General features: G+C 36.4%; 1 protein-coding gene across 5 annotated transcripts in view; it reads left to right on the top strand.

The window, feature by feature from the left end:
* The window catches only part of PTPN3 (protein tyrosine phosphatase non-receptor type 3), a 170,570-nt gene that overhangs the window by 85,458 nt on the left and 59,491 nt on the right, over nucleotides 1-25,621 (top strand). For 4 of the 5 annotated variants that reach the window (XM_075022724.1, XM_075022722.1, XM_075022726.1 and 1 more), the window contains exons 6-10: nucleotides 607-651; nucleotides 1,590-1,642; nucleotides 11,844-11,964; nucleotides 16,057-16,144; nucleotides 22,429-22,517. In XM_075022724.1, the coding sequence (XP_074878825.1) occupies nucleotides 607-651; nucleotides 1,590-1,642; nucleotides 11,844-11,964; nucleotides 16,057-16,144; nucleotides 22,429-22,517 (396 nt within the window). Of the gene's footprint in view, nucleotides 1-606; nucleotides 652-1,589; nucleotides 1,643-11,843; nucleotides 11,965-16,056; nucleotides 16,145-22,428; nucleotides 22,518-25,621 lie in introns of those variants that run through there. The other variant, XM_075022727.1, reaches the window with a different exon arrangement.

Here is a 25,621-nt window from a genome sequence, read left to right as displayed (position 1 = left end):
TTCGGTATTTGCTAATAATGATGTAAGCTGTTCTGTTGTTTGAAACTGAAATTATTCAAAGACCTTCTCTTCATGGTTCTTCACATCCCAACTCTCCAGTATTACTATAAAGTAACATTGTAAAACACACTAGTAAGAGCAAGACTAAACTGCTCTTGGAGAATTGTTTAAGAGCTTTTTGTCAGCATATGCTATTTGAGAGATCTCATTCTCCATTAGGTAGTTCAACGTAGACTATCACAGTTTGGGGTTGGGGGTTTTTTTTGTTTGATTTTTTTTTTTTAAGTTACATCCAAGATGAATGTTCCTGGGAGAAAGAGAGCCCAGTTCTGTAATGGTTTGGGTTTTGTAGTGTTCATTGTGGCATTAATACCATGGTCCTGGAGTTGTAGTACAGACTCACAAAGATCTTTAAAACTGTTGTGAGAGTGAGTGGGTGTATGATTGCATGTTTGTAAGTGGCACTAAGCTTTATTCATCTGTTTGTATAGTTTGCCAGGAAATCTAATAAAATAGAACTAATACATGTAACAATTTAAACCATACCTTTGAAATGTGAGAATAAATAAATGTATGTTTGTTTGTTTTCCAAAAAATCTTTTCTAGGCACTTATTCTTCCTGCAATTGAAGACTGATATTGTGGAAGGAAGGTAGTAAGAAGAATCTTCAATTTCTCTATAATTCTTTTTAAAATAAAATTAAAAAAAAAAATAAAGCCTTTTTCTGAGGGTATCATTGCTTTAAAATTGTACCTTGTGAAATACTGCTTTAAAAGAAAATCAGATTGCTAGGAAACATCACAAATTTTCACATAGCTCACTTTTGAAGAACGGTTTAGTAGTCTGTTCCGAATGAGCTGTAGGAGAAATTGTGCATCTGCAGGTACAATGTCAACCTGAGACATATTTATGCAAGACATGGTGTGCCAGGCATGGTATTCCAAATGTGGGGACCTGCTATCTAGTGTGGTAATCAGGAGGGAGTAGCAAAGGACCGTTTATGCTATCATTTCTCATTATTTCAGGGTTATATTCCCTACATGGTGGGCATATATCCAGTGGTTCCTTTGCCTGCAATCTCTGTGTGTTTGTACATTTTAAAAAAAAAAAAAAAAAAGAGGAAAAGGTGGTCCAAGTACTTGCTGCCTGATGTACATTGCCTTTAGGTGTTGGCTTTTTTTCCTCTATGGAGTCATTGGTCATGAGATCAGAGCTGTCTTTGTGCTTGGCACTTGGCTAATTTTAGTGTTTGTGTCTAGTTTTAAATACACCAGACTGCAGCTATTAAAATAACGTCCAGAGCCCCATAAAAATTGCTTCTCCTTTTGCTTTCCTGAATAAGCATCCAGTAACAATATCAGCATGGCCTTTTAGGACTCGTTACTTCCATTCTCTTAAGAAGCTGTTACATGGCAACTAGCTTTTAATCTCCAATCCTAGTGTGCTTTGACAATCAAACTTTGTGAGAAAAAATCAGATACTCTTTGAAGATAAATGAGTCTTCATGTACTGAACTAATTGCAGAGGTATTGTTAACAATACATTTATACAGCCTATGTCTAAATAAAAATATTTTCCCCTCTTTCCAGGTTGTCATGCCCCATTAATTCTGCTGTTGTCCTGGCATCATATGCAGTACAATGTAAGTAATAACTAATCATTATTTTGTTAATAAATGTATTTGACCAACTACCTTCTTTGCTGTTTGGCACTGAAAAATAAGGAAAGATTTCTTTCCTTGTCTATTTGTGTGGAATATTTAAAATGCTACAGGTGATGCTTTGTAAAGAAGGTGCAGGTTATTAAAGCAGCCTTCAGACAGTCTAAATAGAAAAAGCATACTTGTTAGGTCTGTCAAAAAAAAAGTTGATACAAGAATAATGTTGTTATTACTTATGTGTGCTTGTACTGCTGACAAAAAGAAGGCAGGTTTTCATTGTCATTGGAAACAAAATAATGAAACTTACTGTGTGTTACAATAGCTACGGGAAAGCATTCCAGGGAAATAAGAGATCATCTAGAGAACGGTTAAGGGGAAGGTAAACTCATGATTAAGAAACTCCAATGTTCTTATGTAATGTTTTCTCAGGGAATTTTGTTAGATATGTAAAACTGCCTGGCACTTTGCAATACATTTAAGGTAACTCTATGTACAAGAACTTGTATTCTTCTCATCTGCCTGCAACTGGAAAAAAGGAATTCTAAGGATGATATTAGAAAAATATCTTCTGTAGGAAAACTAAAATGGACCTGATCCTATGCCTTATAGGCATCCTAAGCAGTGAAAGGAAGAAACAGAGGAAGATCCTTCTCATTAAAGAAACAAACAAACAGGTTGAGGGTTTAGTAGAGTTTGTATATTTCTAAAAATGGTTGTTGGGGAAAACATACTAGAATAGTTGTGTAATTATTTGGCTGATCTATATCTATCCCATTTCTTTATGGAAAGGCTAGCAAGGTCCACAGAAATGATTGAGGTAATTTTTGCTTGAAATAAGGACCAAGCTAAATAATTAAAATATGGTTTTCAAAAGAGAAAGTAATAAACTGTTGGCCTCTATGAAAATCCCAAGAGGCTGTGAAACATTCACTTTTATGTTTAAGTATATCATATGGTGCACCCTTTTGTTAAATGGAACTTTAACCACATTCAAGCTTAATAACAACAGTTGAAACCAGAACAAGTTTTCCATAGTAGGCAGCAGTCCCAGTTTTATTGCCAAAGGAAATGTGTCCCTGCTCCCGTATCCCAGGGGCACAGTAGGGCACTCGAAGGCTGAAACACTCTGAACCTTTAGGATTGCTAAATGCAGTGTTGTTGACCTGATTGTGCTAAAGCGCAAAAATATAAAGGTACAGTGAAGAATGCAACTATTTTATCACAAAGTCAAGCTTAACATGATTTTTAAAACTAATTATGCCACAGGTAGTGTACCCCAAATCCCAAAGTAGTTTCTTTTTCCCCTTCAGTTTTATGACCATTCCCTTTTTAGTGCTTTGGATACCTACTAATGCAGTTATTTTTACTAAAGGAGAACAGCAGAAGGTCAGTGAGTATTTTGGAAGGGTGCTAGTGTGTTTTAATCTTTCTCTTTCCTGGTGCATTCTGGAATTTCCCATGCAGCTGTTTGCCTCATTTTCTTAACTCATGATAATGCTATTATTGCCAGTTGGGGGGGGGCTTTTATTAAAAACAAACAAACCCCCCAAGAAAACCCAAACCCAAACCTTTCTTTTTTGCTAGCTGATGGCCTTTCTGTTGCTGTTTGTACAATACCTATGTTTATTCTCTGCATTGGCAAAGAATGAAACACTTAACAGAAAGATATATTCCCTTGAAGAAAAAAAAAAGGTTTTTGTTCTGCTACCAGGTTGTTGGCATTTACCTAAAGAAGATGGCATAGGAAAGACCTTCTGAAATCTGTGTGTGTAGGTCTGCTTATTTAGTCATGTTTGCTAGGATTCTTATCAACTTAAATTGTTTTAAATAGGTTTTTTTTGGTGTTTTAGTTTCTAATCATACTTATTAAGAAGGGTTGAAGTTTTTGGATATGAGGTATCTTCTTATTAGAAAGCCATTGTCTGAAGTTGCCATGGATTGGTTCTACCTGAGCTGTTTCTTATTCCTGCCACTTCTTGGTGGTTCTCAGGCTGCTCTCTCCTTCTGTAACTTCTGTTAACTGTATGCAGAAGGGGAAATCATCATTATCTGACAATCTAATGCTTATTTATTTAAAAGGTGGAGCTGTTGTCACTGGTGGGAGGCTGAGGCAGGTGTCTTTCATTGCGCATGAAGGCTGATGTTTGATATTTCTGCTCTTGCTTTTTAACTACAGTTTTCACATGTGGCAGTTGTATGGTTGACTTTCACAAGCTTTGAGTTTTGCAAAGGGACAGTTGGTGGTGAAGTCTGTCGTCCCACTGGAGTGCTGCTGCTCTGTATTGCCCTTTGCACAGGTGTTTGAGTTCAGCACTGCGGTTCTGAAATAAAACTCTGACATGTTGCTCTGTGCCGTTGTGGCCCACACTATGTTGTCAGGGGGTGCTAAGTTACAGGGGAATACAAGTGGGTGTGAATACTGTGACTAAATAGCATGTGACTAAACTTGATTGCAAGTATGGTTCAGACACTTGAAGAATAAGTTGTTAGTTTATTATCAGTAAATGTGCTTTGTGACAGAAATGATCAGTGGATTTTGAAGTCCTTTTTTTAAGGAGAACTTGTTAAGGTGCATTTCAAATAATTTTGAAATCATTAAGTCTGAAGGATAGTCGTGCTGAAAAAAAAATCTAATGATAAATCGTACGTCTTGGTTTTTACTAGTGTAAAATGGGAATGTTGTACAGTCTTTAACATTAAATGAGGGACCTATGCAGTGTTTGTATCGCTTTTTTATTTAAAATGTCACAAAGCTGATTTAGCACCACTTGTTTTCTATCATTTTGTGTAGTAAGTTCTCATTTCTAGAACAGTGTTTAAATGACTAGCTATTGGAATGTAAGAAGTCCCATGGGTTTGGTGGGAATATGCTCTTATGTGCGTAAATCCTTTGCGGGGTTGGGACTTGAATCTAAAGCACATCAACAAAGCCAACAAAAGGTGTTATGAATACTTCTAAGCTTTCTTTTTCCTAAGCATCATTTTCTCAGTGATTCATTATGACTGGGGTCTTTCTCTTATCTCCTGTGATATTGCTCCCATCTCAGCTCTGCTTTGAGAATGAGGATGTTTCTCTAGCATGCTGCTGTCTATCTTTGGGAGTTTGTTCCGGAAGGAGTTGACTAGTTGCTTGGGATTCAAATGGGCTTTAGCGAGGGTGAGGGTTCAAGGAAAGCTGAGCTTAGTGTGTGAGTCCCTCAGGAACTTATGCTGTTCTGGAAACATAAGAGTTTGTTAGAGTTTTGGGAACGCCAGAAGGCTGATATCCCAGAGGAGGAGGTGACCTGTAAGACGTAAAGGAACGTCAATAGTAGCTCCACAGTGAGAGTCACACCACATAATTCCCCCATCAACTTTCTTTTTGCCTGACTCTTCTAACTTGCCCTAATTTTGTTCCTCTCTCTTTTTATAGAAATTACATTGAAACCTCAGACTTCCCAATTTACAGACCTGCCTGTTTCCATAGCTAGCATTTGGGGATTTTTCTCTGTGTATGCTCCCCAGCTATGGTTTTTTCGAAGTGAAATAGTGCTCAGAAGGACATCATGTAAGCTGAGAGATTTGCTCAGAGGCCAGTCAGGTTCCTGCTACTCTCCAGGGCAGCTGTAGCCCTTTTGCCTCAGAATCAAAATCAGACTGGATGAACAAAGAGAACTTTGACCTAAATTCCCAGTGTTTGAAATTATTTACCAGATGTGTTGGGTAGCCTGAGGATTGCGTGCATGTCCCATCTGTTCTTCTGAAGCCTGCAGTAATGCTGTTCAGTGACAGGTAACTTTTATCATGTCTTACAGTACCTGTCATCAGCAGTACCAGAGTGTTATCTATGTGATGGTAGTGAAACTCCCAATATAAGAACCTGCTTGGAGAGATTGATTGAAATATGCACCCATTTTCTTCCACATGGTTCACTGTGGTCTGGATTGCTGCTCTCGAGCTTGCTAGCATCTCTTTGTACAACAGTTCTTCTAAGACTGTCTTGATAGTTGATATACAGCAGCTCTCCAGCTGTTTTGGACTGTTTTCCCTTAATTATATTTTACAGTTGTGCTAGGCAAGACAGAGGCCACTTCAGGAGATCATTACTTCGAGTATTGTTTGTCTAGTGTTCTTCCACTATGCCACAAATAATTGTTTTGAATCTGTAACGCTTCAAAACAAAGTACAATGCTGTAATCTCTGGAGTGGAGAACCCCAGATTGGGCTATTGGCCAGTGTTGTAGCTGAAGGAGGTGACTTTCTACAGTGCCTCGTGGACTTGGTATTATTCTTCTGTATTTTTAAGGTGGGTGAACCTATTAAATATTTTTGTGTAACATAACTAAAAAGGGGAAAAGAACAGTTACCCAAGGTCACGGTCCATGTAGTACAGTATTATGATAATGAGTAGTGGTGAATGCTGAGAGAAAACATACATGACAGAAGATCAGAGCAGTTTTAAGATGCGTTAGTTCTGAAAAACCTCATAATGTTTTGGGAGTACTGATAACTATTCCCTTAAGTCTTTTATCCCCATACTTTTTCAAAAAGAATACGCTTTGTACTTTGGATTATGCTTTGCTTTTTCAATACTTTTTCTGATTGTGACTGTGCGGTTTCTGAAGTACATTTGAGATGCAGAAATAGTGACTCAGTATAACTTATACTTTCTAATTTGTTTCTTCCTTTTCCTTGTGATTTTTTTTGTTGTTTAACTGTGGCTGGATTTTGAGCAGCTGATTTTTAAATTTTTTTTTTTTTTAATAAAAAGTATTACAATGACTGATTCCTTTTTCATTGGAAAGGCAGTGGTACTAGATAGCTTGGAGACCACCATTGTGTATGTATAGTTGGCATTTTTGTCTACAAATATTCCTTTGCTTTTATTAATGCCTCCTTTTTCATTCTGTCTTACCACAAAGTAACCAGCTGTCATACGTGGTCATAAGCAGCTACTTACAGTCATCTCTAGATTGAACTTTTTTTAACGGCTTTTGAAGTGTTATTTCCTTTTACAAAACAGGTTAGTTTTATCCACATGATGGCTAGTTCTACTTGTCCAGTGGGGACATTATGCTTGCTTACTCAGTGGTTGAGTGGGTTAGAGTTCATGCTCTCATCCTTATTTGGATGCAGGTTCCACTTGTTGAAATGCATCTCCTTCTCTCAAGATCCACTTATGAGGGTTTTGGCCCTTTTTAAAAGTCTTTCTCTGATAACCGTTTTCAACATGGTATCTTTAATCTACATCTACATGGATTTTGCTTATTTCAGTGCTCCTTTTTAGCTTCTCTTTAATAAGTGTCTACATTTTTAGATTGATTCTTTGAAACTGAATTTTGCTGTAGAGGATTATTTTCTGATTCCAGAAGTATTTTCATACCTGAATACTTTGTAGTTACTGTTGAGAAATAGTAACTGCTTTAGTGTATGCTATGCAGTGCGTCATCTTTCTTCTGTTCTCTATTTGTGGCAAGAAGCGATGACTTAAAATGTCTAAACTGATTGAACTGTACAGATTAGGCAGTATCTCTTCTTTTTGTACCCCAGTGTCCATAGGAAGACAAATTTATCATTAGCCTGTAATACTGTATTTCACTCTCATCTCAGCACATCAGTCATTACTGCTGCCCTAAATTGGAGGCCAATCATGTGACCCTAACTATATTTTAATCCTGGATTGCAATTTTATACCTGAGGATTTTTACTCCTTGATAAAAGTTAAATTAGTTATATAACTTGTATGCTAGACTTGTCCCATTGTTTGGTTATTTTCTGTTCCACTGAGAACCTGATCTGCTTATGTAATTATCCTCTTTTTAAAACAGGTGACTCCAGTTCACTTCTGTGCTTTATTCATTTAACCTAAATTATTCAGCCCTGCAAAAAGTTACAAATTCAATGTGAGACAACTTGATTTTTTCCTAGTACACTTCTCAAGTCTTTAGAAAGTTGATATTAAACCTGTTTTCAAGGACTAGCTCTTGTAGGCATTCCTTTGGACCAAATTGTCCATATTATCTATAAATGATTTCCCATCATGCTTGATGAGAAATGATGCCTAATGAGCCATTCATACATTTGTCTTCTGACACCTGTAGTTACTTGGAATGCCCATATGCAGAAATAGGTTCTGGTATGCAAATTTTTTTATTATTGTTTACAAATGAACTCTCTAGAATTGGAGACCAACTTGTCTTCTCTACCTTGAAGGATATCACATAGATGGGAAGCCAAAATTGGTCACCTTTTAAGTTATACAAAGCTAAAAGCTTATCTTTTCTACTGTTACATTTTCTGGGGCTGCCTGTAGAAATTGGGATGGATTGAAATGGTGGTATTTTGGTTCTGTTAGTATTCAAAACCAACAAAATTAATTTCTAAAACTGGAACCAAACAAATAATTATCTTGCTCATGCTGCAGAAAGCTTGGATGTCAAAAATAACTTCATGTAAGAAAGAACCACAGGCAAATTTAGCTTGGAAGGGTCGTCTTCAAAGTCAGATCAGGTTGCTCAGGGCCTTTCCAGTTCAGTTTTGCATTTCCAATGCTGAAATTCTGTTGTCTGTCATCCTTCTGGTTTGCAATTCAAAGAAGAATCTGGCTGTCTTTTTTGCACCCTTCTTTTAGGGTAGTGGAAAACGGAAATGAGATCAGTGCTGCTTTACTGTAATATATAAGCCAACTGACCAATGGTTTCTTGGAAGAAACCACTGAATAAATGAAGACTTAGTAATTACTGTAAAATTTGTTGGCATCAATGGCTTTTTCTGCTTCCATATGTGTCAGATCTTCCCTCTGTAAAACTCCCCTCCCCCCTCCCCTTAATGCAGCAATATATCTGGTACTCGAGTTTCTCTTTCCAGGGAAGATGCATGTGTACCCATAGAATCTCTATTGAAATCTATCAGTGCTACATAAATTCACTTGTTCCTGGTCTTCCCTTCCTCTGTATCCAAATCTTACAAAATTGTGTACTTTTTTTTTTTCTTCGTTTTAGTTAGTCCTTTTCTTTGATGCTTTCCTGCACAAAAGTCTTTCTGCTGCCAGGAGAAAGAGAAAAAAATATATACCCACCACATCTAACTGAACCAATTCTTTTTACAAAGTCTGAAGAAAAGATGGCTTGTTTAGGCTTCAATAAGGCATAGGTGGTTCATATCCTCTGTAAACATATATGATCTCAAGATTTTCATTTGGTTTTCAAGCAATTATAAGTTCTTACTGTATTGAAAACTTGTACAACTACTGTTTTGGTATGTCAACATGGAAGTTCATCCATAGAAAATTATTCTGTGGCTACTTGGCTAGTGCACTGTCCTTTTAGTAAGAGTTATAAAATAAATGTCCTCTTTTTATTGAATATAGCCTTCTAAATGAATCCATCACATTCCCTTCTTTAAAGTCTTTCATATTAGATACAGATCACTAAAATACAAGAATCTGTTATTCAAATAACTGATATTTTTTTCCCCAACCCCTCCTCCATTCCCTCCATTTGATTTTCTTTCATTTTACTCTTTCCCAGTTATACTTTCTTTCCCAGTTATAATAAATTAAAGAGCAAATTCTTGGCTAGAATGGAGAAAGATAAAAATATGCTTTTTTTTACTGTAACTTTTTCCTCATTGAGTCAGTATCTGCTGGCTCGTGATCAGAGCAGAAGCTATGTCAGGAGAAACTCAGATTAGAAATAGGTCTTTAATATTTCCTGCCCTTCTGCTCTATTCTGGAGAAATCCAGTAAAGAGGTAGAAACCTCATGGGTTTTTGTTCTTACTGAGATCTTGATATGCCCTAACTTTTTTTTTCCTACTTGGATAACTAAATCCTGCACAAGATCATTAGTCTTCCAAGATGTCTACTAATCGTCATTTATAGTTTCTCTTCAACTGTGACAGTTGGCTGGGGAGTTGGAAAAGCAAATAGTACTCTAAACTGCTCCCCTTGTTGACATGACCTCAGGTAGCTAGGAGGAAGAGGAAAAAAGACCAGAGCAACCTCCATTTTTGGAAGATGAGCAAGAAGACTCTACCTCATAATTCATGAAGGAACAGCAGTTGCCCTCTTTAGAGAAGGTAAAACTACAGTAAACAATATTTACACCTAATGCAAATGAAATTGGACAATTACATTGCCTTATTCCTGGCAATCTGGTCTCTTCCTACTGACAAGAATGTAATTCAAGCTAGCTGCCACAAACCTTTAAAATCTAGACAATGTTTCATAGAAAAGATGGGTTGTGTTAACAGCTAATAAAGGAAAAAGTCTTCAGTCAACTACTGTCATTTGTGAATTTGTGTTTTATCTTTATGCTGTCATACATACTTTGTTCAAAAAGTCTTTACTTCTTGTTTTTATTGTTATTGCCTTAGTCTTGGCAGAGACTTGGACTTTTGCTAATACACAGATATTCCTAAAATTTTTTTCAGTTTCTTGTTTTACTTCTGGATCTTCTGTTTTGATTTTTGTTTTGTTTTGTTTTCTCCTTCAGAGAGATATTATTTGACAGAAGTGTTCAAATACGTGTTTTGATTGTAATGGTAAATATTTAGTCTTTTGCCAGTCATTTTGTGAACTGATTGAAAATTCAGGCTACCTTTAAAAACAAAGGGCTAAGCATTGCAGGAACATCTGCATTCAAAATAGATTACTTAGTGTTTATCATTCCACTTTCTCTTTTATTTAAATATTTCCCTGGATGCTGACAATTAGGTGTGCAACTATATTAGCTTCTGACCGCATTTGCCTGGGAATTGTTTTGTATCACAGTGGTTCTGTTTTCTAAGCCATAGAAATTATGCTTTTTGAATATGGAAATGGCAAATATTAGTCATCCCCTGCATTACAGACACTCCACAGTTACTGTAGCTGTAAGTTATTTCTGAAGTCCACAACTTCCGCCCGCCCCCAACCTGAATCATTTAAATCACTCTTTTATACTTTGCATTTTCTGGAAAATAATGGTAATAGTATTGTTCCTAAAAGTATGCTCTTTAACTTTGATTTAGTTGAGAGGCTTTCTATGCTGAATTGTTTGCAGACTATACAAGTACTTTCTTTTGTGTCAATTTACAAGTCACACCAATAACTTCTGGGAAGCTTTAATGCTTTATGATAACTGCTTCATGCTCCCTAGTGAAAGAGCAGATTAGTACAGGTTCTAGTGATTTGTTTAAATGTACCATCATTTGAGGGGTTTAATCTCTTCAACAATTGAACAAAAAGACAGATTTCATGAAATATGGGGGTAGAATTACTTGCTTAATTAAAACTAGGTAAATTTGTGGCAAATAGGCAAGTACTTTATCTGAAGCAACTGCCCTGCTGCCCCAAACCTTGCATCTTTATAACAACTAAAAGGTTTATGTATGTCTTCCAGGATAGAAACTTATGCTGACCTAGCTTTTAAAGAAAACTTGCATAGACTGAGGCTATAAACTTATGGTCATTTATACTTTCATTTGTTTTCAGATATACCACCAACTGTGGATAAGAATTAGCTTTTCTCTAGTAACTATTTAAAAATATCTACTAATTAGTATCATTTTTGAAGGGATGAAGTTTTAGGGAACTTTTAGTTTATTTGGCTGTAAAAATATATTTACTTTTGGTAGCAGCTTAGTAATGTTATGTTTAAATCAGCAGTTAATTCTCATGCATTAAGTAACTCCTGCTCAGCTGAGGCAAGATTAACAAGATTAACAATTGATTTGTTAGGACAGAGCCACAGTTGGTTTGAACAATTTTTGCCTGACTGTGAAGAGTAGATGCTTTCTAAGTGACAGATCTTGTTGAAGACTTCTAATATGTTACAGTCAAGTAAATGTATATCAAATTGATTTCATTTGCTGTGTCTTACTGAAGCAATTTGGTTTTCTCTAATGTTCCAGTACTGCACATCTGTGCTGACATGGCATGTAATGCCTGTCTGGTAGTGTTATAGCTTGTGATGCAAAAACTAAAGTACTGAGTCATTCAGTGCCTGAGATTATAGTTATGGTAAGCGTGTTCTGAAAAAAATCTTTTTTCACTGATGTTATACAATTCCCGGTGTTCAACATTGCTTGTCTGTTGGGAAATAATTCATAATTCCTGCATTTCCCCATATGTGTATGTGTTTTAATGAGGAGAAGGAATTCCTTCTAAATAATAATCAATTAACTGTGAAAACTTTGTGTATGTTTTTCTTGTTTCCTAACAGCACAACTTGGAGACTATAATGCTTCAGTACATCATTCAGGATATCTGTCAAATTACAACTTTATACCAGAGCAGAACAAAGATTTTCTTACCAAAGTAGAATCGCTACATGAGCAACACAGGTAACGTTAACTTTTAGTTCTCTCACACCTTTTGAGTTTTTAAAGAAAAAAAAAAAACAAAACACGACAAAAGGAAGACTCAAGTTCTTGGTAGTTTCAGTACAACAAATAGTTTTATTTTATATAAATATTCTATTAAATTAAATATTTGGTTTTGTCATGTAGGTACTAGACTAATCATATTCAGAGTATGATACCAGTGTGTTAAAACTTTTAAATAAATTTCTAGCTGTAACAACCAGTAGATCAGTTAGCATTGTAAATTATTAATGGCAACCACCTAGAACGCTGTACTAGATGTTTGAGGGGTTTTTTGGATCAAGGACATTTGACCATTTTTCAAATCCTATAGATTTTTTTTTTGTCTATCTATGGGGGGATGGGGGGAAGGAACACTTCAATTAACATCGTGCTTTCTCGCCACTCTCCTGAGTGTAATGTAAAGGCTACAACAGATTATTCCAGCCAGTCCACTGCTCCTTACTCTTTCTGACCCTGCTGATTTGTCTCTTGTAAGACTGCAGCTTTAGAATTAGTGGTGTTGATCAGATACTCGCAAGCTGAATGCAAATATGCCAACCCAGGAAATTGTCTGTGAGCATTTAGGCAAATGAAATCTGAACTTCTATGGGCTTGTTCTCTCTGTATCTTTACTGCAGTAGAGCTAGTTCCCTACTATCCTAATTTCTTTGGTTTATACCCTGAAATATCTCTATTTTCATCTCCCCCTGATATTCCTCAACTTTTTTTGTCTTCTTTCAGTACTCTCACCTCTCCCTCTTGGTTCCTTACCCCTAGTGGGTTTAGTGAGTTGATCTGAACTTCATGCGGCTGCCTAGCAGTCCAGAACATGCACTTTGCTTTGTCATTTATGGGATGAAAGAAGAGATAACCACTGAGCTCTAACTGCAACCATTCCCTCTGTGTAGGTATTAATCTGGACTGCTTTTCTAGCAGTTCATGCTCAGGAACACAACAGCTCAGGCCTCTACTCCCTCCAAATTAATTTGCAGTTTCCAGTAGGCTCAGAAGTTTTTAGAGGGGAACTTGTAGACAGGCATCGATAAATCTGCTTGTCTTTAGGAAGAAGTTATATCAGAGACCACTGAGGGAAGATTCTGAAGAGTCTTGAAGTGGTTGGGTTGAACTCACGGATTTAGTGCTATCTTAGGCAGAGATAAAAAACTGGTTATGTCCTGCAGAGGAAAGACTAGAAGTTACCATTGGTCCAGACAAAGGCGTGGTGGGGTCTGTTGGAAAGACTCCTTTCTTTTTGGGGTTCTTTCAGTGAAATTGATGCTTTCATTGAGTGTTTTTGGTAGAACGAAGCCTTGATGACTGAGAAGTTTAATTGCTGTATTTGAATTCACATAGGTGGTGGTAACTGAAGTTCTGAATAAAAATACTTGAGCAGACTGGACAGGGAAAAATGTTTCTTTATTGTCTTAACACCTTTTTTGAAACTTAGCTCTTCAGGCCTATTAATTTTGGAGTGCAGGGAGAGGCAGACAAATTATTGAATATCCTGGCAGTATTTCTTGCATTCTCCTTTGGCAGTCATAGTGAATACTTATGTCTGAGATGTGGTTTTGACTAGATCAGTGCCAGTAACATAACTTGACAAGAATGGTTCTGGTGTTTACTAGGCCTTCTGAGAAGAAAAGACGGAAAGGGAGAATTTACCTTCTTACAGTTTGAGGAGAACAGTGTTGTTTCGGAATGAGATTTCTGCTGATCTGGAGTAAATAATGTTTGCTGTAGACCATATGGGATACCTGTAAATTATTATCCCTTCTAAATTGGCATTCTTAGATTACAGGATTGCAAAGCCAGCCCTGTAAACATCTACACTTTTTCATTCTTTAATGTCCATTCTTTGGGAAACTTTCACAAAGGAAAATTAAAAGGCTGGCGCTGCTGAAACACGATACAGACTTCAGAAGCCATGTGATGTCTTGAATGTTGTAGCTCAATGCAAGTTTGTTTTAGCTAGTTTTTATGTTGTTTTGCAAAATCTGAGAAAATAGTTCTATGAACATGATATGATGCTTATATTCCAGATGATGTTTGTTAGCTCTTGAGTATCAACAGCTTTAAAAATTGGAAAGAGACACCAAGACCTGTTTCCTCTTGCCTGTTTATCTCTCACCAAGTAACTACCGCCTGCTTAGGGACCTCAAGGTTTCATTTCTTCTCTAAATGAGTAGGGAGGTGTAACAACAACAAGAAAAACCTAAGTCTGTGCTGAGATACTTTTTCTTGTTGGCCCTTCAAGACACAAGTCTTGATTGGTCTGGTGTAGATGGTGTATGCAAATTGAGAATTAAAATTTGCAGGCATATCTTGTTGGTATGCAACAGATGGTACCCCCATCTTTCTGAACAAAGTTATTGATCAAAATTTAAAAAATGAAAATAATGTACTCTTGCAAACATAGTCAGCATCCTGTTGTATAATAGAATGGTCTTTTTGTGGTGCATTCCTCTATCTTTCTGACACAGTGAAAGAGATAAGGTCTACCAATGTTTGTCAAAATCAAGGTGACAGTAGTCACTGTAGATGTAGACCTGAGTAAGCAGTTTATCTCAGGATTGTGACAAACAGCTCTTTTTTTGTCTTTGCTCTTTTTTGCAATGTTGTGACATCTTCAAGCCACACTGCTGGCAATGGCTTTCCAGTTCAAGGTAACTTTCAGTTTCATGGAGCATGATGTAGTATTTCCTTAAGTGGCTGTTTCAAGGTATGGTATTTTGATGGCCTGGAACTTGAAAGGATGGATATTAATTGGAGGTAATAGGTGTCCACTTTTTGAGGTAAAGCCCATTTTAAAAATGAGAATTACTGCCTTATGTGGAATGCCTTTGTATCTGGAGTTCTTAACACAATGTTATGTCAGCTTTTTACAGGTTGTATTTAAACCATGTTTGATTAATGTAATTTTACACACGTCGTTTTGGACGCTTACCTACTAAAGAGTTGTTTTTATCTGCACTTAGTTGCAGATATGATAGGATGATATCAGATGTCTTTTCTGCTTAGATGTGTGTAGATATTACACGCATCCCTCAGCCTCTTGTTACAGCTACTTGAACGTGCTGTAGTGCCTGAATCGCTGATCTGTGCTGTGAGACCAGGAGCACTGTGGGCACAGCACAATGTCAATAGGCCACGGCAGGTTCCAGGTTAGAGCTGCCTCTCATCTGATCAGTTCTTGACTGGTCTTGGCCCTGCAGTTTATTGGAAGGGGCTACTGTTGTTATCATGCCTAAAGCAATCTTATTTAGGCCACATTGCATTCCTTTCAGATGAATAGTCAGTAGGTTGCATGGGAGAACCAGCTAGATGGGGATTACTATAGGATTCTTTGGTTTTTAAAACTCCTGTTAGATTCCATGTAGCCCTTCCATGAAGATATATGATCCATTTATTCGAGGTGTGGGGATTTTTGAGTTTTTGCCTCTGGGGAAAAAAAAAGTCTCAGAATAGTAGAAGCTTTGAAGAAGACCAGAGGATAGACTCCTTGTAAGTCTTGCAGCACATTTCACATCTGGCAGCAGGAGGAAAAAAAGTATTTTAGGACTTATAGATTGTAGATAAACTCAGATAGCTTTTCCTTGGTAAGTTTCACAACTTTTAACTAATTTAATCATCTTTTTCCCCCTTACTTTTTTTAGTACATTCCTGCTTCTAATCTTTCTTCTAAATTACTTCCTTCTGAGAGACTATGCAATATAGAATATTTACAGATACAGCTTCTTGCTATAAAAGAAGCTTTTATAGGGGAATCATTTCTTCATGTCTAAACAAAACAGATACAAATGATTTTTCTGAAAGAACTGGTCCAAAATGGCGAGGGTAGTAACATTGTGTATAACTTGCTTAATTTTTGAGGAGTTTAGGAGGGCATTCACCAGTGAAGAACTCGTGGCTCTAGTTAATGAGGTTTATTTGTCAGACACCAGGCTGGGGGATTCTTCTGTTTTTCTGCATTTGGAATAAATATAATATAATGGGTTTTTTACTTTTGACTATGGTCCATATATATATAGATATAGATATATATATATATAAAGTTTTTTCCCCTTCTTTCAGTGGCCTCAAGCAATCTGAAGCGGAGTCCTGCTACATAAATATAGCACGAACACTTGAATTCTATGGAGTGGAATTGCACAGTGGTAGAGTATGTTTACATTGTGATTTTTCACTTGGGAAAAAAAAAATTTAGATGTCTTTTTACATGAACTTAATATCAGTAAAACAAGTAGCGTTTAAGTATTGACTTTATCATGTGTTATTTTTTAATTAAAGAGTTGGGTGATTTGACAATAATTTCTGTGTAACATGGGTTCTGGAATTTCAATCAAATAAGCTAGGGCTCCTTGAAAGAGTAACAATGTATTTTTAAGATACATTGTTTCAATACTGCAAAATACTTAACTTAATAAGTTTACTAAAGTTTATGAATGTCTTAGCATGAAAGAAAATGAATGCTCTGTTTAGTGCTATGATGTAGTTGGCAGGTGTTTTAAAAGTTTACTTTCTCTGAATTTCTAACACCGTGGTAAGAATATAGAGGTATTTTTGTTGTGTTTGGTTTTCTTTTTTTTATTCCTGTATTCCCTGACTCCAGGTTAAATCTAAGCAGTATCTAACAGTGTGGAAGATTACCACTAAAAATGTATTTGGAACCTTTCAGATACAGGGTGTGCATTGATGATAAGCATGTCCTAGTATTTCACTGGCTACTAGGATTTAATTGGTTGATTACACTGGCTGTCTGAGATTAATCCCCCCCCAATTTTTTTTTTAATTGCATCCTGGTGTGCAAATTACCATTTGTGCTTTTATGTAATAGCAAATTATTTTGGCATAAAGCTTGTAGTATAAAAACTTAATGAAGTGTAGTACAGATGATTGATTTCCTAAATGAAGATGACTACTGTTTTTCCTAACGTTTTTCTGAGATTTATTAATAATCCTGACACTGAGAATTTTTTAATTAAAAAGATCATCAATTTATATAAAGATGGAAGGGATAGAAAAGGTCATTTTCTTCCTTCAGCATGATGTTTTCTTCTGTTTTTTCTTTATGCTACCTCAAATAAGCTAGTGTTGCATTAGATTTCTAAGAATTCCTAAAGTACTCCTGTATAAAGCCACTGTAATTACATTCATATTCATGAAATACAACGCTCAAACAGTAGAGGCCTTTTTTAGGGATGGGAAAAAGTACAAAGGAAAGGAAATAACTGAAGTGATCAAAATATGAACTGTCTGTGCTCATACCATCTGATATGAGCATCAGGAGAGGCAACTGTTACGTGACAACTGTTAAAGGTGATCAGATACCTTGGTTCACTTGCATTGGATGTGGGTAAGTACTCTAGCATATGTGAACAAATTTCTTATGTTCTTGTGTCTTCTGACAATGTAAAAGCCTTCCCAATTTCTGATAAGGTGATTACCTTTAAATGGTAAATGAGCATCTTACTAAATCTGACTCTGTCTAGGTTCATTGCCTGCCCGTTGTGTTATCTTTCACCTTTCTGCTGTATTGAAGAACACTTTACTGTCACGCTTGAGATTTCCCCTACATGCACTTAACTTGATCAGTCTATGCCTTTTAATTTCTCTTGTAGCCCAGTGTTTTGATAAGCCAACTTAAGTTCCAAGACTTTCCTCATGAGGCTATTCTCTTAATATTCATGGGATGCTGTTTCTGGCAGTTCTTCAATTTCCAACATCCTTCTGGAGTTGCAGGCCACCGAACTACATGCAGGATATCAGTAGTGGTCATACCAGTGCCAAGTAGTGAGGATAGTTTGGAGTGGGTTCAGACATTTTCAACTAGATGAAATTTTATTGCAGTGTATTGGGCTATTCCATCTGTGTAGAAATACCTTCTGAAGAGACCTACTTAAACAGTGTTTTTTTTATGTTTTGTTTTGTTGCCCCTCCTCCCCCAGTGCATTGTTTCATATTTAATGACCTGAGGCTCATGGGTTGTCAGAATCTTAGTCATGAGCCCCTACACTGCCAGACACCAAACTCTATGATCTGAATAAACAGAGTACAGATTTGAATCAAAGCCTTCTCTATTCCAGGCTGATATGATGCAAACTGTCTTGCTACTGTTTCAATCTAAGTTAATGTTTTTTACCACAGTTCAATTTTTTTGAAGTGTGAAAATATTTGAAGTGGTCTGTTTTTTCTAGCACTTGAACTGAACATCTAGGCAATTAGAAGCTGCTAGGAAGGAAATAGAAAGCAAAACAGAAAATGTCATGGCACTTTTTAAATCTGTGTTTTGATATAAATTGAATGTTGAGTTTTGTTCTTCCTCTCCTTTCCTTATCTCAAAGTGGGTAATGGAATAAGAAAAATACAGAGAAGGATAACAATCATGAATGTTTTAAGCAAAAGCCTTCTGTAGCAGGTGAACAGCATGGAAAACGTGAATAACAAACAATTTTTTACTATTTTTTGCTTTGGTAGTAAGAGATTTAAGGAGCTTCAGTCTCCCTAGAAAGAGACAGGTTTAAGCAAAAGGAACTTTTTCCATGTGGCTGCAATTGAACTGTGGGGATTACTGCTATTTTAATGGATGACCGAGGTGAAATAGGTATCAAAAGCAGTTAGGCAGTTCAGGAACAGAATGATTCATTGCGGCCTATTAAACGTACAAAAAGTTTCTGATCCAGGAAATCCTCTAGCTGTAAATTGCCAGAACCTGAGAAGTGGGGTTATTAGCAGAGGTGTGATTGGTTGTCTCTGGAGTTTTGTACTTCCAAAACATTGGTTACAAGTCGTTGTTTGGACTGAATGCCATGAGGCAAACCTTTCAACCAACACTTTATCATTGATTATGCTCCTGAAGGCCTATAAGAAAAGTGACAGCACTGGTTTATAACAGAGTGAATGTTCTCAGCATTGTTTTCTGGTAGATAGTCTTCCATTTGCAGAGTGCTTTGCTTTGCCTCTGCTGCAGCAGTCCTGTAGAAGAATACTCCTCAACCTTCGGTCTCATCAGGTAGCCCATGTTGACACTTTTCTGAAGTTTGTAGTGAAGGTTAGATACATCCTCCCCAGTATGCTGCTGCTTTTACAGAGGCTACCACGTTATACCCCAGCTTTGGCAGGGATGTCTGCCATGCTTCCCAATTATCCTCCCCCTGCTTAGTACTGCTCTTAAATCACACACCCCCCCACCCCACCCCCCCCCAGTATTGTCAGATCCAAGTGCTTTGAACAGATCTAGAGGGTACTAGTTAAACTGTGGCTTTTTGAAAGGCTTTGTCTCTCTGGATCCTTATGATTCAGTTCTTTGCTGTTAAAATAGTCTGTCCTCTTAGATTGTATATGGCAGAGGAACCAGGTAACACCTGGCTTTTATACTAATGGCCAAAAGAAGCTGCTGCTCCTGTACTGGTGGTTGAGAATGGGATACTTTTGGATAATGTTTCTTGAAGAACAGATGACTATCTAGTTTCCTTAATTTTAATGTTTTATGGTACATAGTTAAATATTTTGCAGAAGTCGAGTGTGACCTTTCTTTTTAGCAACTTGCTAAATATGAAAATTCCATTAGTGAATTAATCTGAGCTTGGTTTTCATCTGCAAACACTTCTGCTTTTCTCTGAGGATAAATCTGAACTGCTAAAATTGTAATATTCAAAAATGAAATAATGTTAGGAAACTCAGGAGAATGAATTTGATACCTTAAAACTGTATTGAGATTTCTTTCATTCCTAATCTCCTTTTGACTCTGGACTACTATCTCATCTGCCTAATAATTAGGCTGATGTTAACTCATCTTTCATTTGTACTCAGAGACACGAAGATTTGTAGAATCAATATTATTTCCATATCTACGAAAATCCAGATGGTAATTGTAAATGAAATCAAATGTGAATCAGTATTTAACTAGCTAGGTACCTGGCATGATCATTTTTCTTTTTACTTTTTTTTTATGATTATGTCTACAAAGAAACAGGTAAAAAGAAAAATATATGCATGTTATTTTTTGGTTTCTTAGCAATTTAACAGCATAGGTGTTTTGAAAGAGAAATAACTGCACATCTACATCATCTTTTGGGAGACCCTCTTTATGCTGGTCCAAAATCTTGGTTTGGGATTTCTTAGGTTTAACACAAGAGAATTCTTTGTAACAAATAGCGTGGGAGATTAGTGTTTTGGACTGGGGCGGAGGAGGGAGGGCAGGGAATGAACTTTATTCTGAGAAAGCTCCTGGAGAAAACAGAGTAGTTTAACCTAATTAATCCTGATCAAGTGTTTAGCTAATCCTTTATTTCTGCTAAATCATGTAGGTTTCCAGCTTTTTCTCCTAAAGCTGCTTTTTCTTTACAGTATTGATTTTTTTAAAAACAGGAACCTGGAATAAGCTTCAAATGCTAATATAGGTTTCTGCCCTGCTTTAGGTTGGCCGTATCATGGCAAGGGCAGCTAAATTACATGCAATTAATATCCTGAAATACTTCAGTTTTCTCCCCAAGTATTAAAATTAAGGGGTGTCAATTCTGGATTCCTGCATTAAGCTGGCATAAACTGGCAGTTCACGAGCTTCTTCCAATGGAGATATAACCAGCTCCTCTAGCAGCAGTTCTTGGCAAAGTGGGGCAGCAGGTTGCTGACAGTTATCAGTAATTTCAGCTGATATTGGGGTACCTTGAGTGTATTTGGACTACTACCTACCTGATGATTTTCTTTTATTATACTCTCAGAGATAGGACTGGTATTCCTCTCATCTTGTCAGTATTCAGTGTTAATGCACTATGTATTAAATAGGTTATCCTCATTCTCTATGAACTGCTGTGGTATTTCACTGGAGGTTTGTAAATCATGCTGCAAATTAGGTTCAGCTTCATTCATTCATATGCCTGTATCATGCTTCTATTCAACTATTTTAAAAGGATTTATTGTAGGCTTTCCACAGTATTGTTAGAGCACGTGCTACCTGTTCTTTTCTTCTGTACCTTACTAATAGAAAGAAATTGGGATTGGACATACAAGAAAACTTTATTAACTGAGCACAGAGTACCATCTAGAGGAGCAGCTAAGCTACTGAAGGCTTTAAGAGAATCCATTACCTTTGGCCATCATCCTTTATCAAATAGTCTGAAACTACTTTTGAGTCAAACCTGATGTTTTGGGGTTCTACACTTACATGTAGATTTATGCATGTGTTCAGCTCTGTTTAGGAATTTGTGTAACGTATTAGTACGTGTTGATCATGGAGAAATGGGTAGCCAAGATTTGTAACTTTTGTAACATTAGTTTGGGTTTAGACTCAAACTGACCATTCAGTGTCCTTTCTCCAACCCTTTTTTTTTCTTTTTCTTTTTTTCTCCCCCCCCCCCCCCCTTCTTTTTTCTTTTAACTCAAGTGTTTGGTTATATGGAAGCATGTGTTTCCTTTTCAGTATCTGTCCTGGTTTCAGCTGGGATAGAGTTAATTGTCTTCCTAGTAGCTGGTATAGGGCTATGTTTTGAGTTCAGTATGAGAAGAACGTTGATAACACGGTAGGGGTGGGGGGATCGCTGCTGCTCCGGGACTAACTGGGCATCGGTCAGGAGATGGTGAGCAATTGCATTGTGCATCACTTGTATATTCCAATACTTTTATTATTACTATTGTTGTTTTAGTAGTGTTATCATCATCATTATTAGTTTCTTCTTTTCTGTTCTATTAAACTGTTCTTATCTCAACCCATGAGTTTTACTTCTTTTCCCGATTCTCTACCCTATCCCACTGCGGGGGGGGGGTAGTGAGTGAGCGGCTGCGTGGTGCTTAGTTGCTGGCTGGGGTTAAACCATGACAGTATCTCAATACCTATAAAGGACTGTGAATCTATGGATTCATTCTTCCAGTTGAACGTGTTAAGCTAATGCACAGGTTTTGGTTTAGTTAACAATGGATTCAGTTTAGTGTATCAAATATTCATGTACACGTGTATATTCCTGTAGCATACTCTCATATGCAGAATTGTGGTCATCTCCTGCCCAGTCTTTGTTGGTAAGACCTTTTTGGAAAAAGTAAGGAATTGTTTCCTTTGTTGTTTTAAACGGCTTAGAATCAGAACATTTGTGTTCAGTTCCCAAAACTCTGTGACATTTACCTGACTGATCCTGGGAAGTACTTCAACTTCTTTCCCATGGTTAAATTAATAAGGCTGGACTTGAAAATGTAGTCTGATACTGACCTAAGGAATATCTAGTGTAGCAAGGTAGTGTAGCAACTTGTTTTGATGAGTGAAAGTTTATAATACCTAGTAGAGATAACATCAAAGGAACGAGGTGCATGAGAGAAAAAAATCTAAATATGTGATTGAATTTTTGCCTCAGGAGTAGCAATATAAGTATAGAAAACTTGAAAATGAATTTATAAGTAGATAAATGGGAATGACACAAACTTCATCTGTGTTCTTACAGTGTTTTTCATTTTCAGGATCTCCATAATCTAGATCTCATGATTGGGATTGCATCTGGTGGAATTGCTGTATATAGAAAACTCATTTGCACAAGCTTCTATCCCTGGTAAATTCCTTTACTAGTAAAGAAATATGTCTGGTCTTCTCAATCTTATTTCCATTTGCTTTAACATTTATTCCAAAGAGGCCTACAATACATAAATTTTCTTCTCTATGGGGTATCATGGTATTTCCTTGTGTTGAGATAAAAATGAAACCTGTTGCCTAGCCTTTTAATTTTCTAAGACTTTTGAACTTGTTCAACTGTGTGAAGTCTTGATCAAGTTAATTCACATGCAGCTGTGAGTACATGATTGGGAGGACCCTGTGGTCTTAGAGATTTGCTGCTGTTATATCCAATAATATGTCTTTTTAAAAAAAAACAAAAAAACAACCAAAACAAAAACCCAACAGTATTACTAGTAAAGCTCAACAGCTGATGTTCTGATCATTTTATCCTGTCATTCAGCAAGAAGATAATTGTTCCTTGGAAAAGAAATGTAAAATGAGTTATTTGGAGTTTCAGATTTACTGGAACCATGATAATATAATTTAGGCAAATTTTTAAATGTCATCAAACAAGGCTATATAATGTTAACAAGTTTTCGAGTCTCCAAGGGAGAGACCTTTGCATTATTCTATGATAATGAAAACATTAAAATGAATGATAGTGCTGTAGAACATAACCTCTATGAAGAAGCAATGTGCACAAGAAGTCTAACGTGAATGACATTAGAAATTAGTTAAGCTATAATTATTTATAGTACTTATGGGCTTTATTAGCTATACCATACTAAAAATTATAAAATAAATTATAAATTATATGGAGGCTGGGCATTTCATTAAGGTTTTTGGATTGGATCAGAAAGACTTTTTCCCAGTCTTTCTTTTTTAAAGTAAGTATGAACTTGTTTTGTGTACTTGATAAAGTATAGCTTTATCATGTTATGCATAATTTCCTCATATAAATTGTAACAGTTTTTTCTGGAGAACATTTTCAGTAAGATGGTATAGTGTTCTTAATCATGAGAGAAAAGTGCATTCTAATGGGCTGTACTTGTTTTTTGCCCCTTAATTACATAAAAAGATACTTCTGAGCAATATTCCTTAAATACTCAAGTCGTTCCATCCTTTCATTATGAACACATCCTAGCAGGTATTTCCTATGGGAAAGGAATAAAATTGGTTTCAATTTAAGTTTTAGTGGAAAATGTGCTGCACAGTCTTTGGATTTTTCTTTTTTTTTCTTTGCAGTGAGTGGTGTTTCAACTCACTTGGATGTACTGTAACCATCCTAAATGTATGTCAATGATGCTTTCATACAGCACAATGACATTTTGTATTTTTCCATTTCTAATGCACACTAAAGCATAATAGACTTTTATCTTTCATCTTTGTGCCCTGAGCTCTGCCCTTTCATATGTTGATCTCTCAGCTTCTTTAAACAGCTGCAGTTTTAAAATATGCCAGCTGGAGGCACGTTTTCTGTCTTCTGCAAGTCTTGTTCTGCCAACTTAGTGACCTAAGGTATGAATGGATAATAGTTATTCCTGAAAACCATGGTGATGGCATTTTAAAATCCAGGACTATATGATTTTTTTTTTTTAGGGAAGGGAAAGAGAGCTTTATAGCACAAAAGACAGGAAGAATCCACATCTTCGTGTGCTACTTTTTCTCCTGGAGAGCACAAAGGAATAAAACACAGATGCTAAAACATCATTCCCAAAAACCTATTCTCATTTACAAAAAGAAATTGAGGGAAAAAAACCCCACAGATTTTTCAGTTCAAATAATTTTCACTCTAAAATACGAGGTTTAGGCAGCAATATTTTCAGCTGTCAGCTAATGCAATTGTTCCAAGATTTCCTACTCTCTCTCTAAAATATCTTTACAACTTGAAAGGAGCAAAAAATCACTATATAGGGGATAACTTTTTTATATTTTTATTTCTGGCTTCTTGAATTCTTCAAGCAAAAATCATGACTGTTTCCTCCCCCCCCCCCCCCCCAACAAGCAAACAAAAAAAGTCACCAGAGCAGACTAGCTTGTGCTGTATTTGTAGTATACAATTTTAATTTCTTTTTAGACCTCAGAGCAGGATATATTTCTGTAATGTCTGGAGTTTTAATGTATCTTGGATGGGCTGAAAGTGTGCAGGTTAGGAGATTCCTTACAGAACAGTATATGCCCGAGAATGCAAAAAAAAAAAAAAAAAAAAAATCAGTTAATTGGAATGGTATTTAGGCTTTTTATGTAACATCATTCGTAGTAAGTAGTTTTTCATATGGGCTTAGCAATCTTCACCATAGTCATGGTAGAACTCAAGGTGGCAGCAAACACCATCAAAGCACTCATTCCAAAACTTTTAAGTAAAATACTCTGCAGCATTAGTGGATGACAACAATACAATTCTGCCATATGGTAGTAGTCAAAGGGGACCAAAAGTTTTCAGGAACAGAGGCAGTGAGAGAATACTGTCTTGGCAAAAGGAGGATTTTCAATCAAAGCAACCTACGTAAGGAGCTGACTGATCAGTCAGAGGCAATGCAAGTCAAGACAGGTTTAAAAAATAACTCGGGATTTAACACAGTATTTTTTATGCTCTAGAAAGTTATTCTTGGGGGTGCTCAACTGTTTTGTGATAATTTCCAAATTCATTTTGCAAGTAACATTATCTTAATGGCAAAAACATACAAGCCCTCTCTACATCAGCAGCAGTTAAGGTTTTGTATTAAATGCTGTTCAGTATATGCAGTTTCTTTGCTTTGAAAACTTCAGGGAAACTGCTAGAGGAATACATTCTACATTGCTAGTTACAACTTAAAAAACAACTCGACAGTCTTACATAGCAAATTTTATGGAACCTTTCCTGCTGAATCTTCCAATGGCAAAGTGTAAGACTTACAGCTAAAGAAACATTTTTTTTCTTCAAGTCAAAAATACTAGCTGTTAGTACTATCTGCTATGACAGAACTGCCAATTTGATCAGAAATGAGTAATTCTGTTGCCCACTAAGTGACAAATCTATTTCGACCCTTGTAAATGATAGGAAGGTGGGACCCAAAAGATGTATCGGTATTAATATGCTACAAGTATTGAGCGTTTTACAAGTAAACTGTGAAATTTAATGATTTGTGAATGTTGCATAGTCACTGGACAGGTTATTGGTGA

This window comes from Buteo buteo, chromosome 3 (genome assembly GCF_964188355.1).
Source record: "Buteo buteo chromosome 3, bButBut1.hap1.1, whole genome shotgun sequence".
Classification (NCBI taxonomy): Eukaryota; Metazoa; Chordata; class Aves; order Accipitriformes; family Accipitridae; genus Buteo; species Buteo buteo.
The sequence above is the reverse complement of the archived record's forward strand: the minus strand, read 5'-3'. Positions and strand labels throughout refer to the sequence as shown.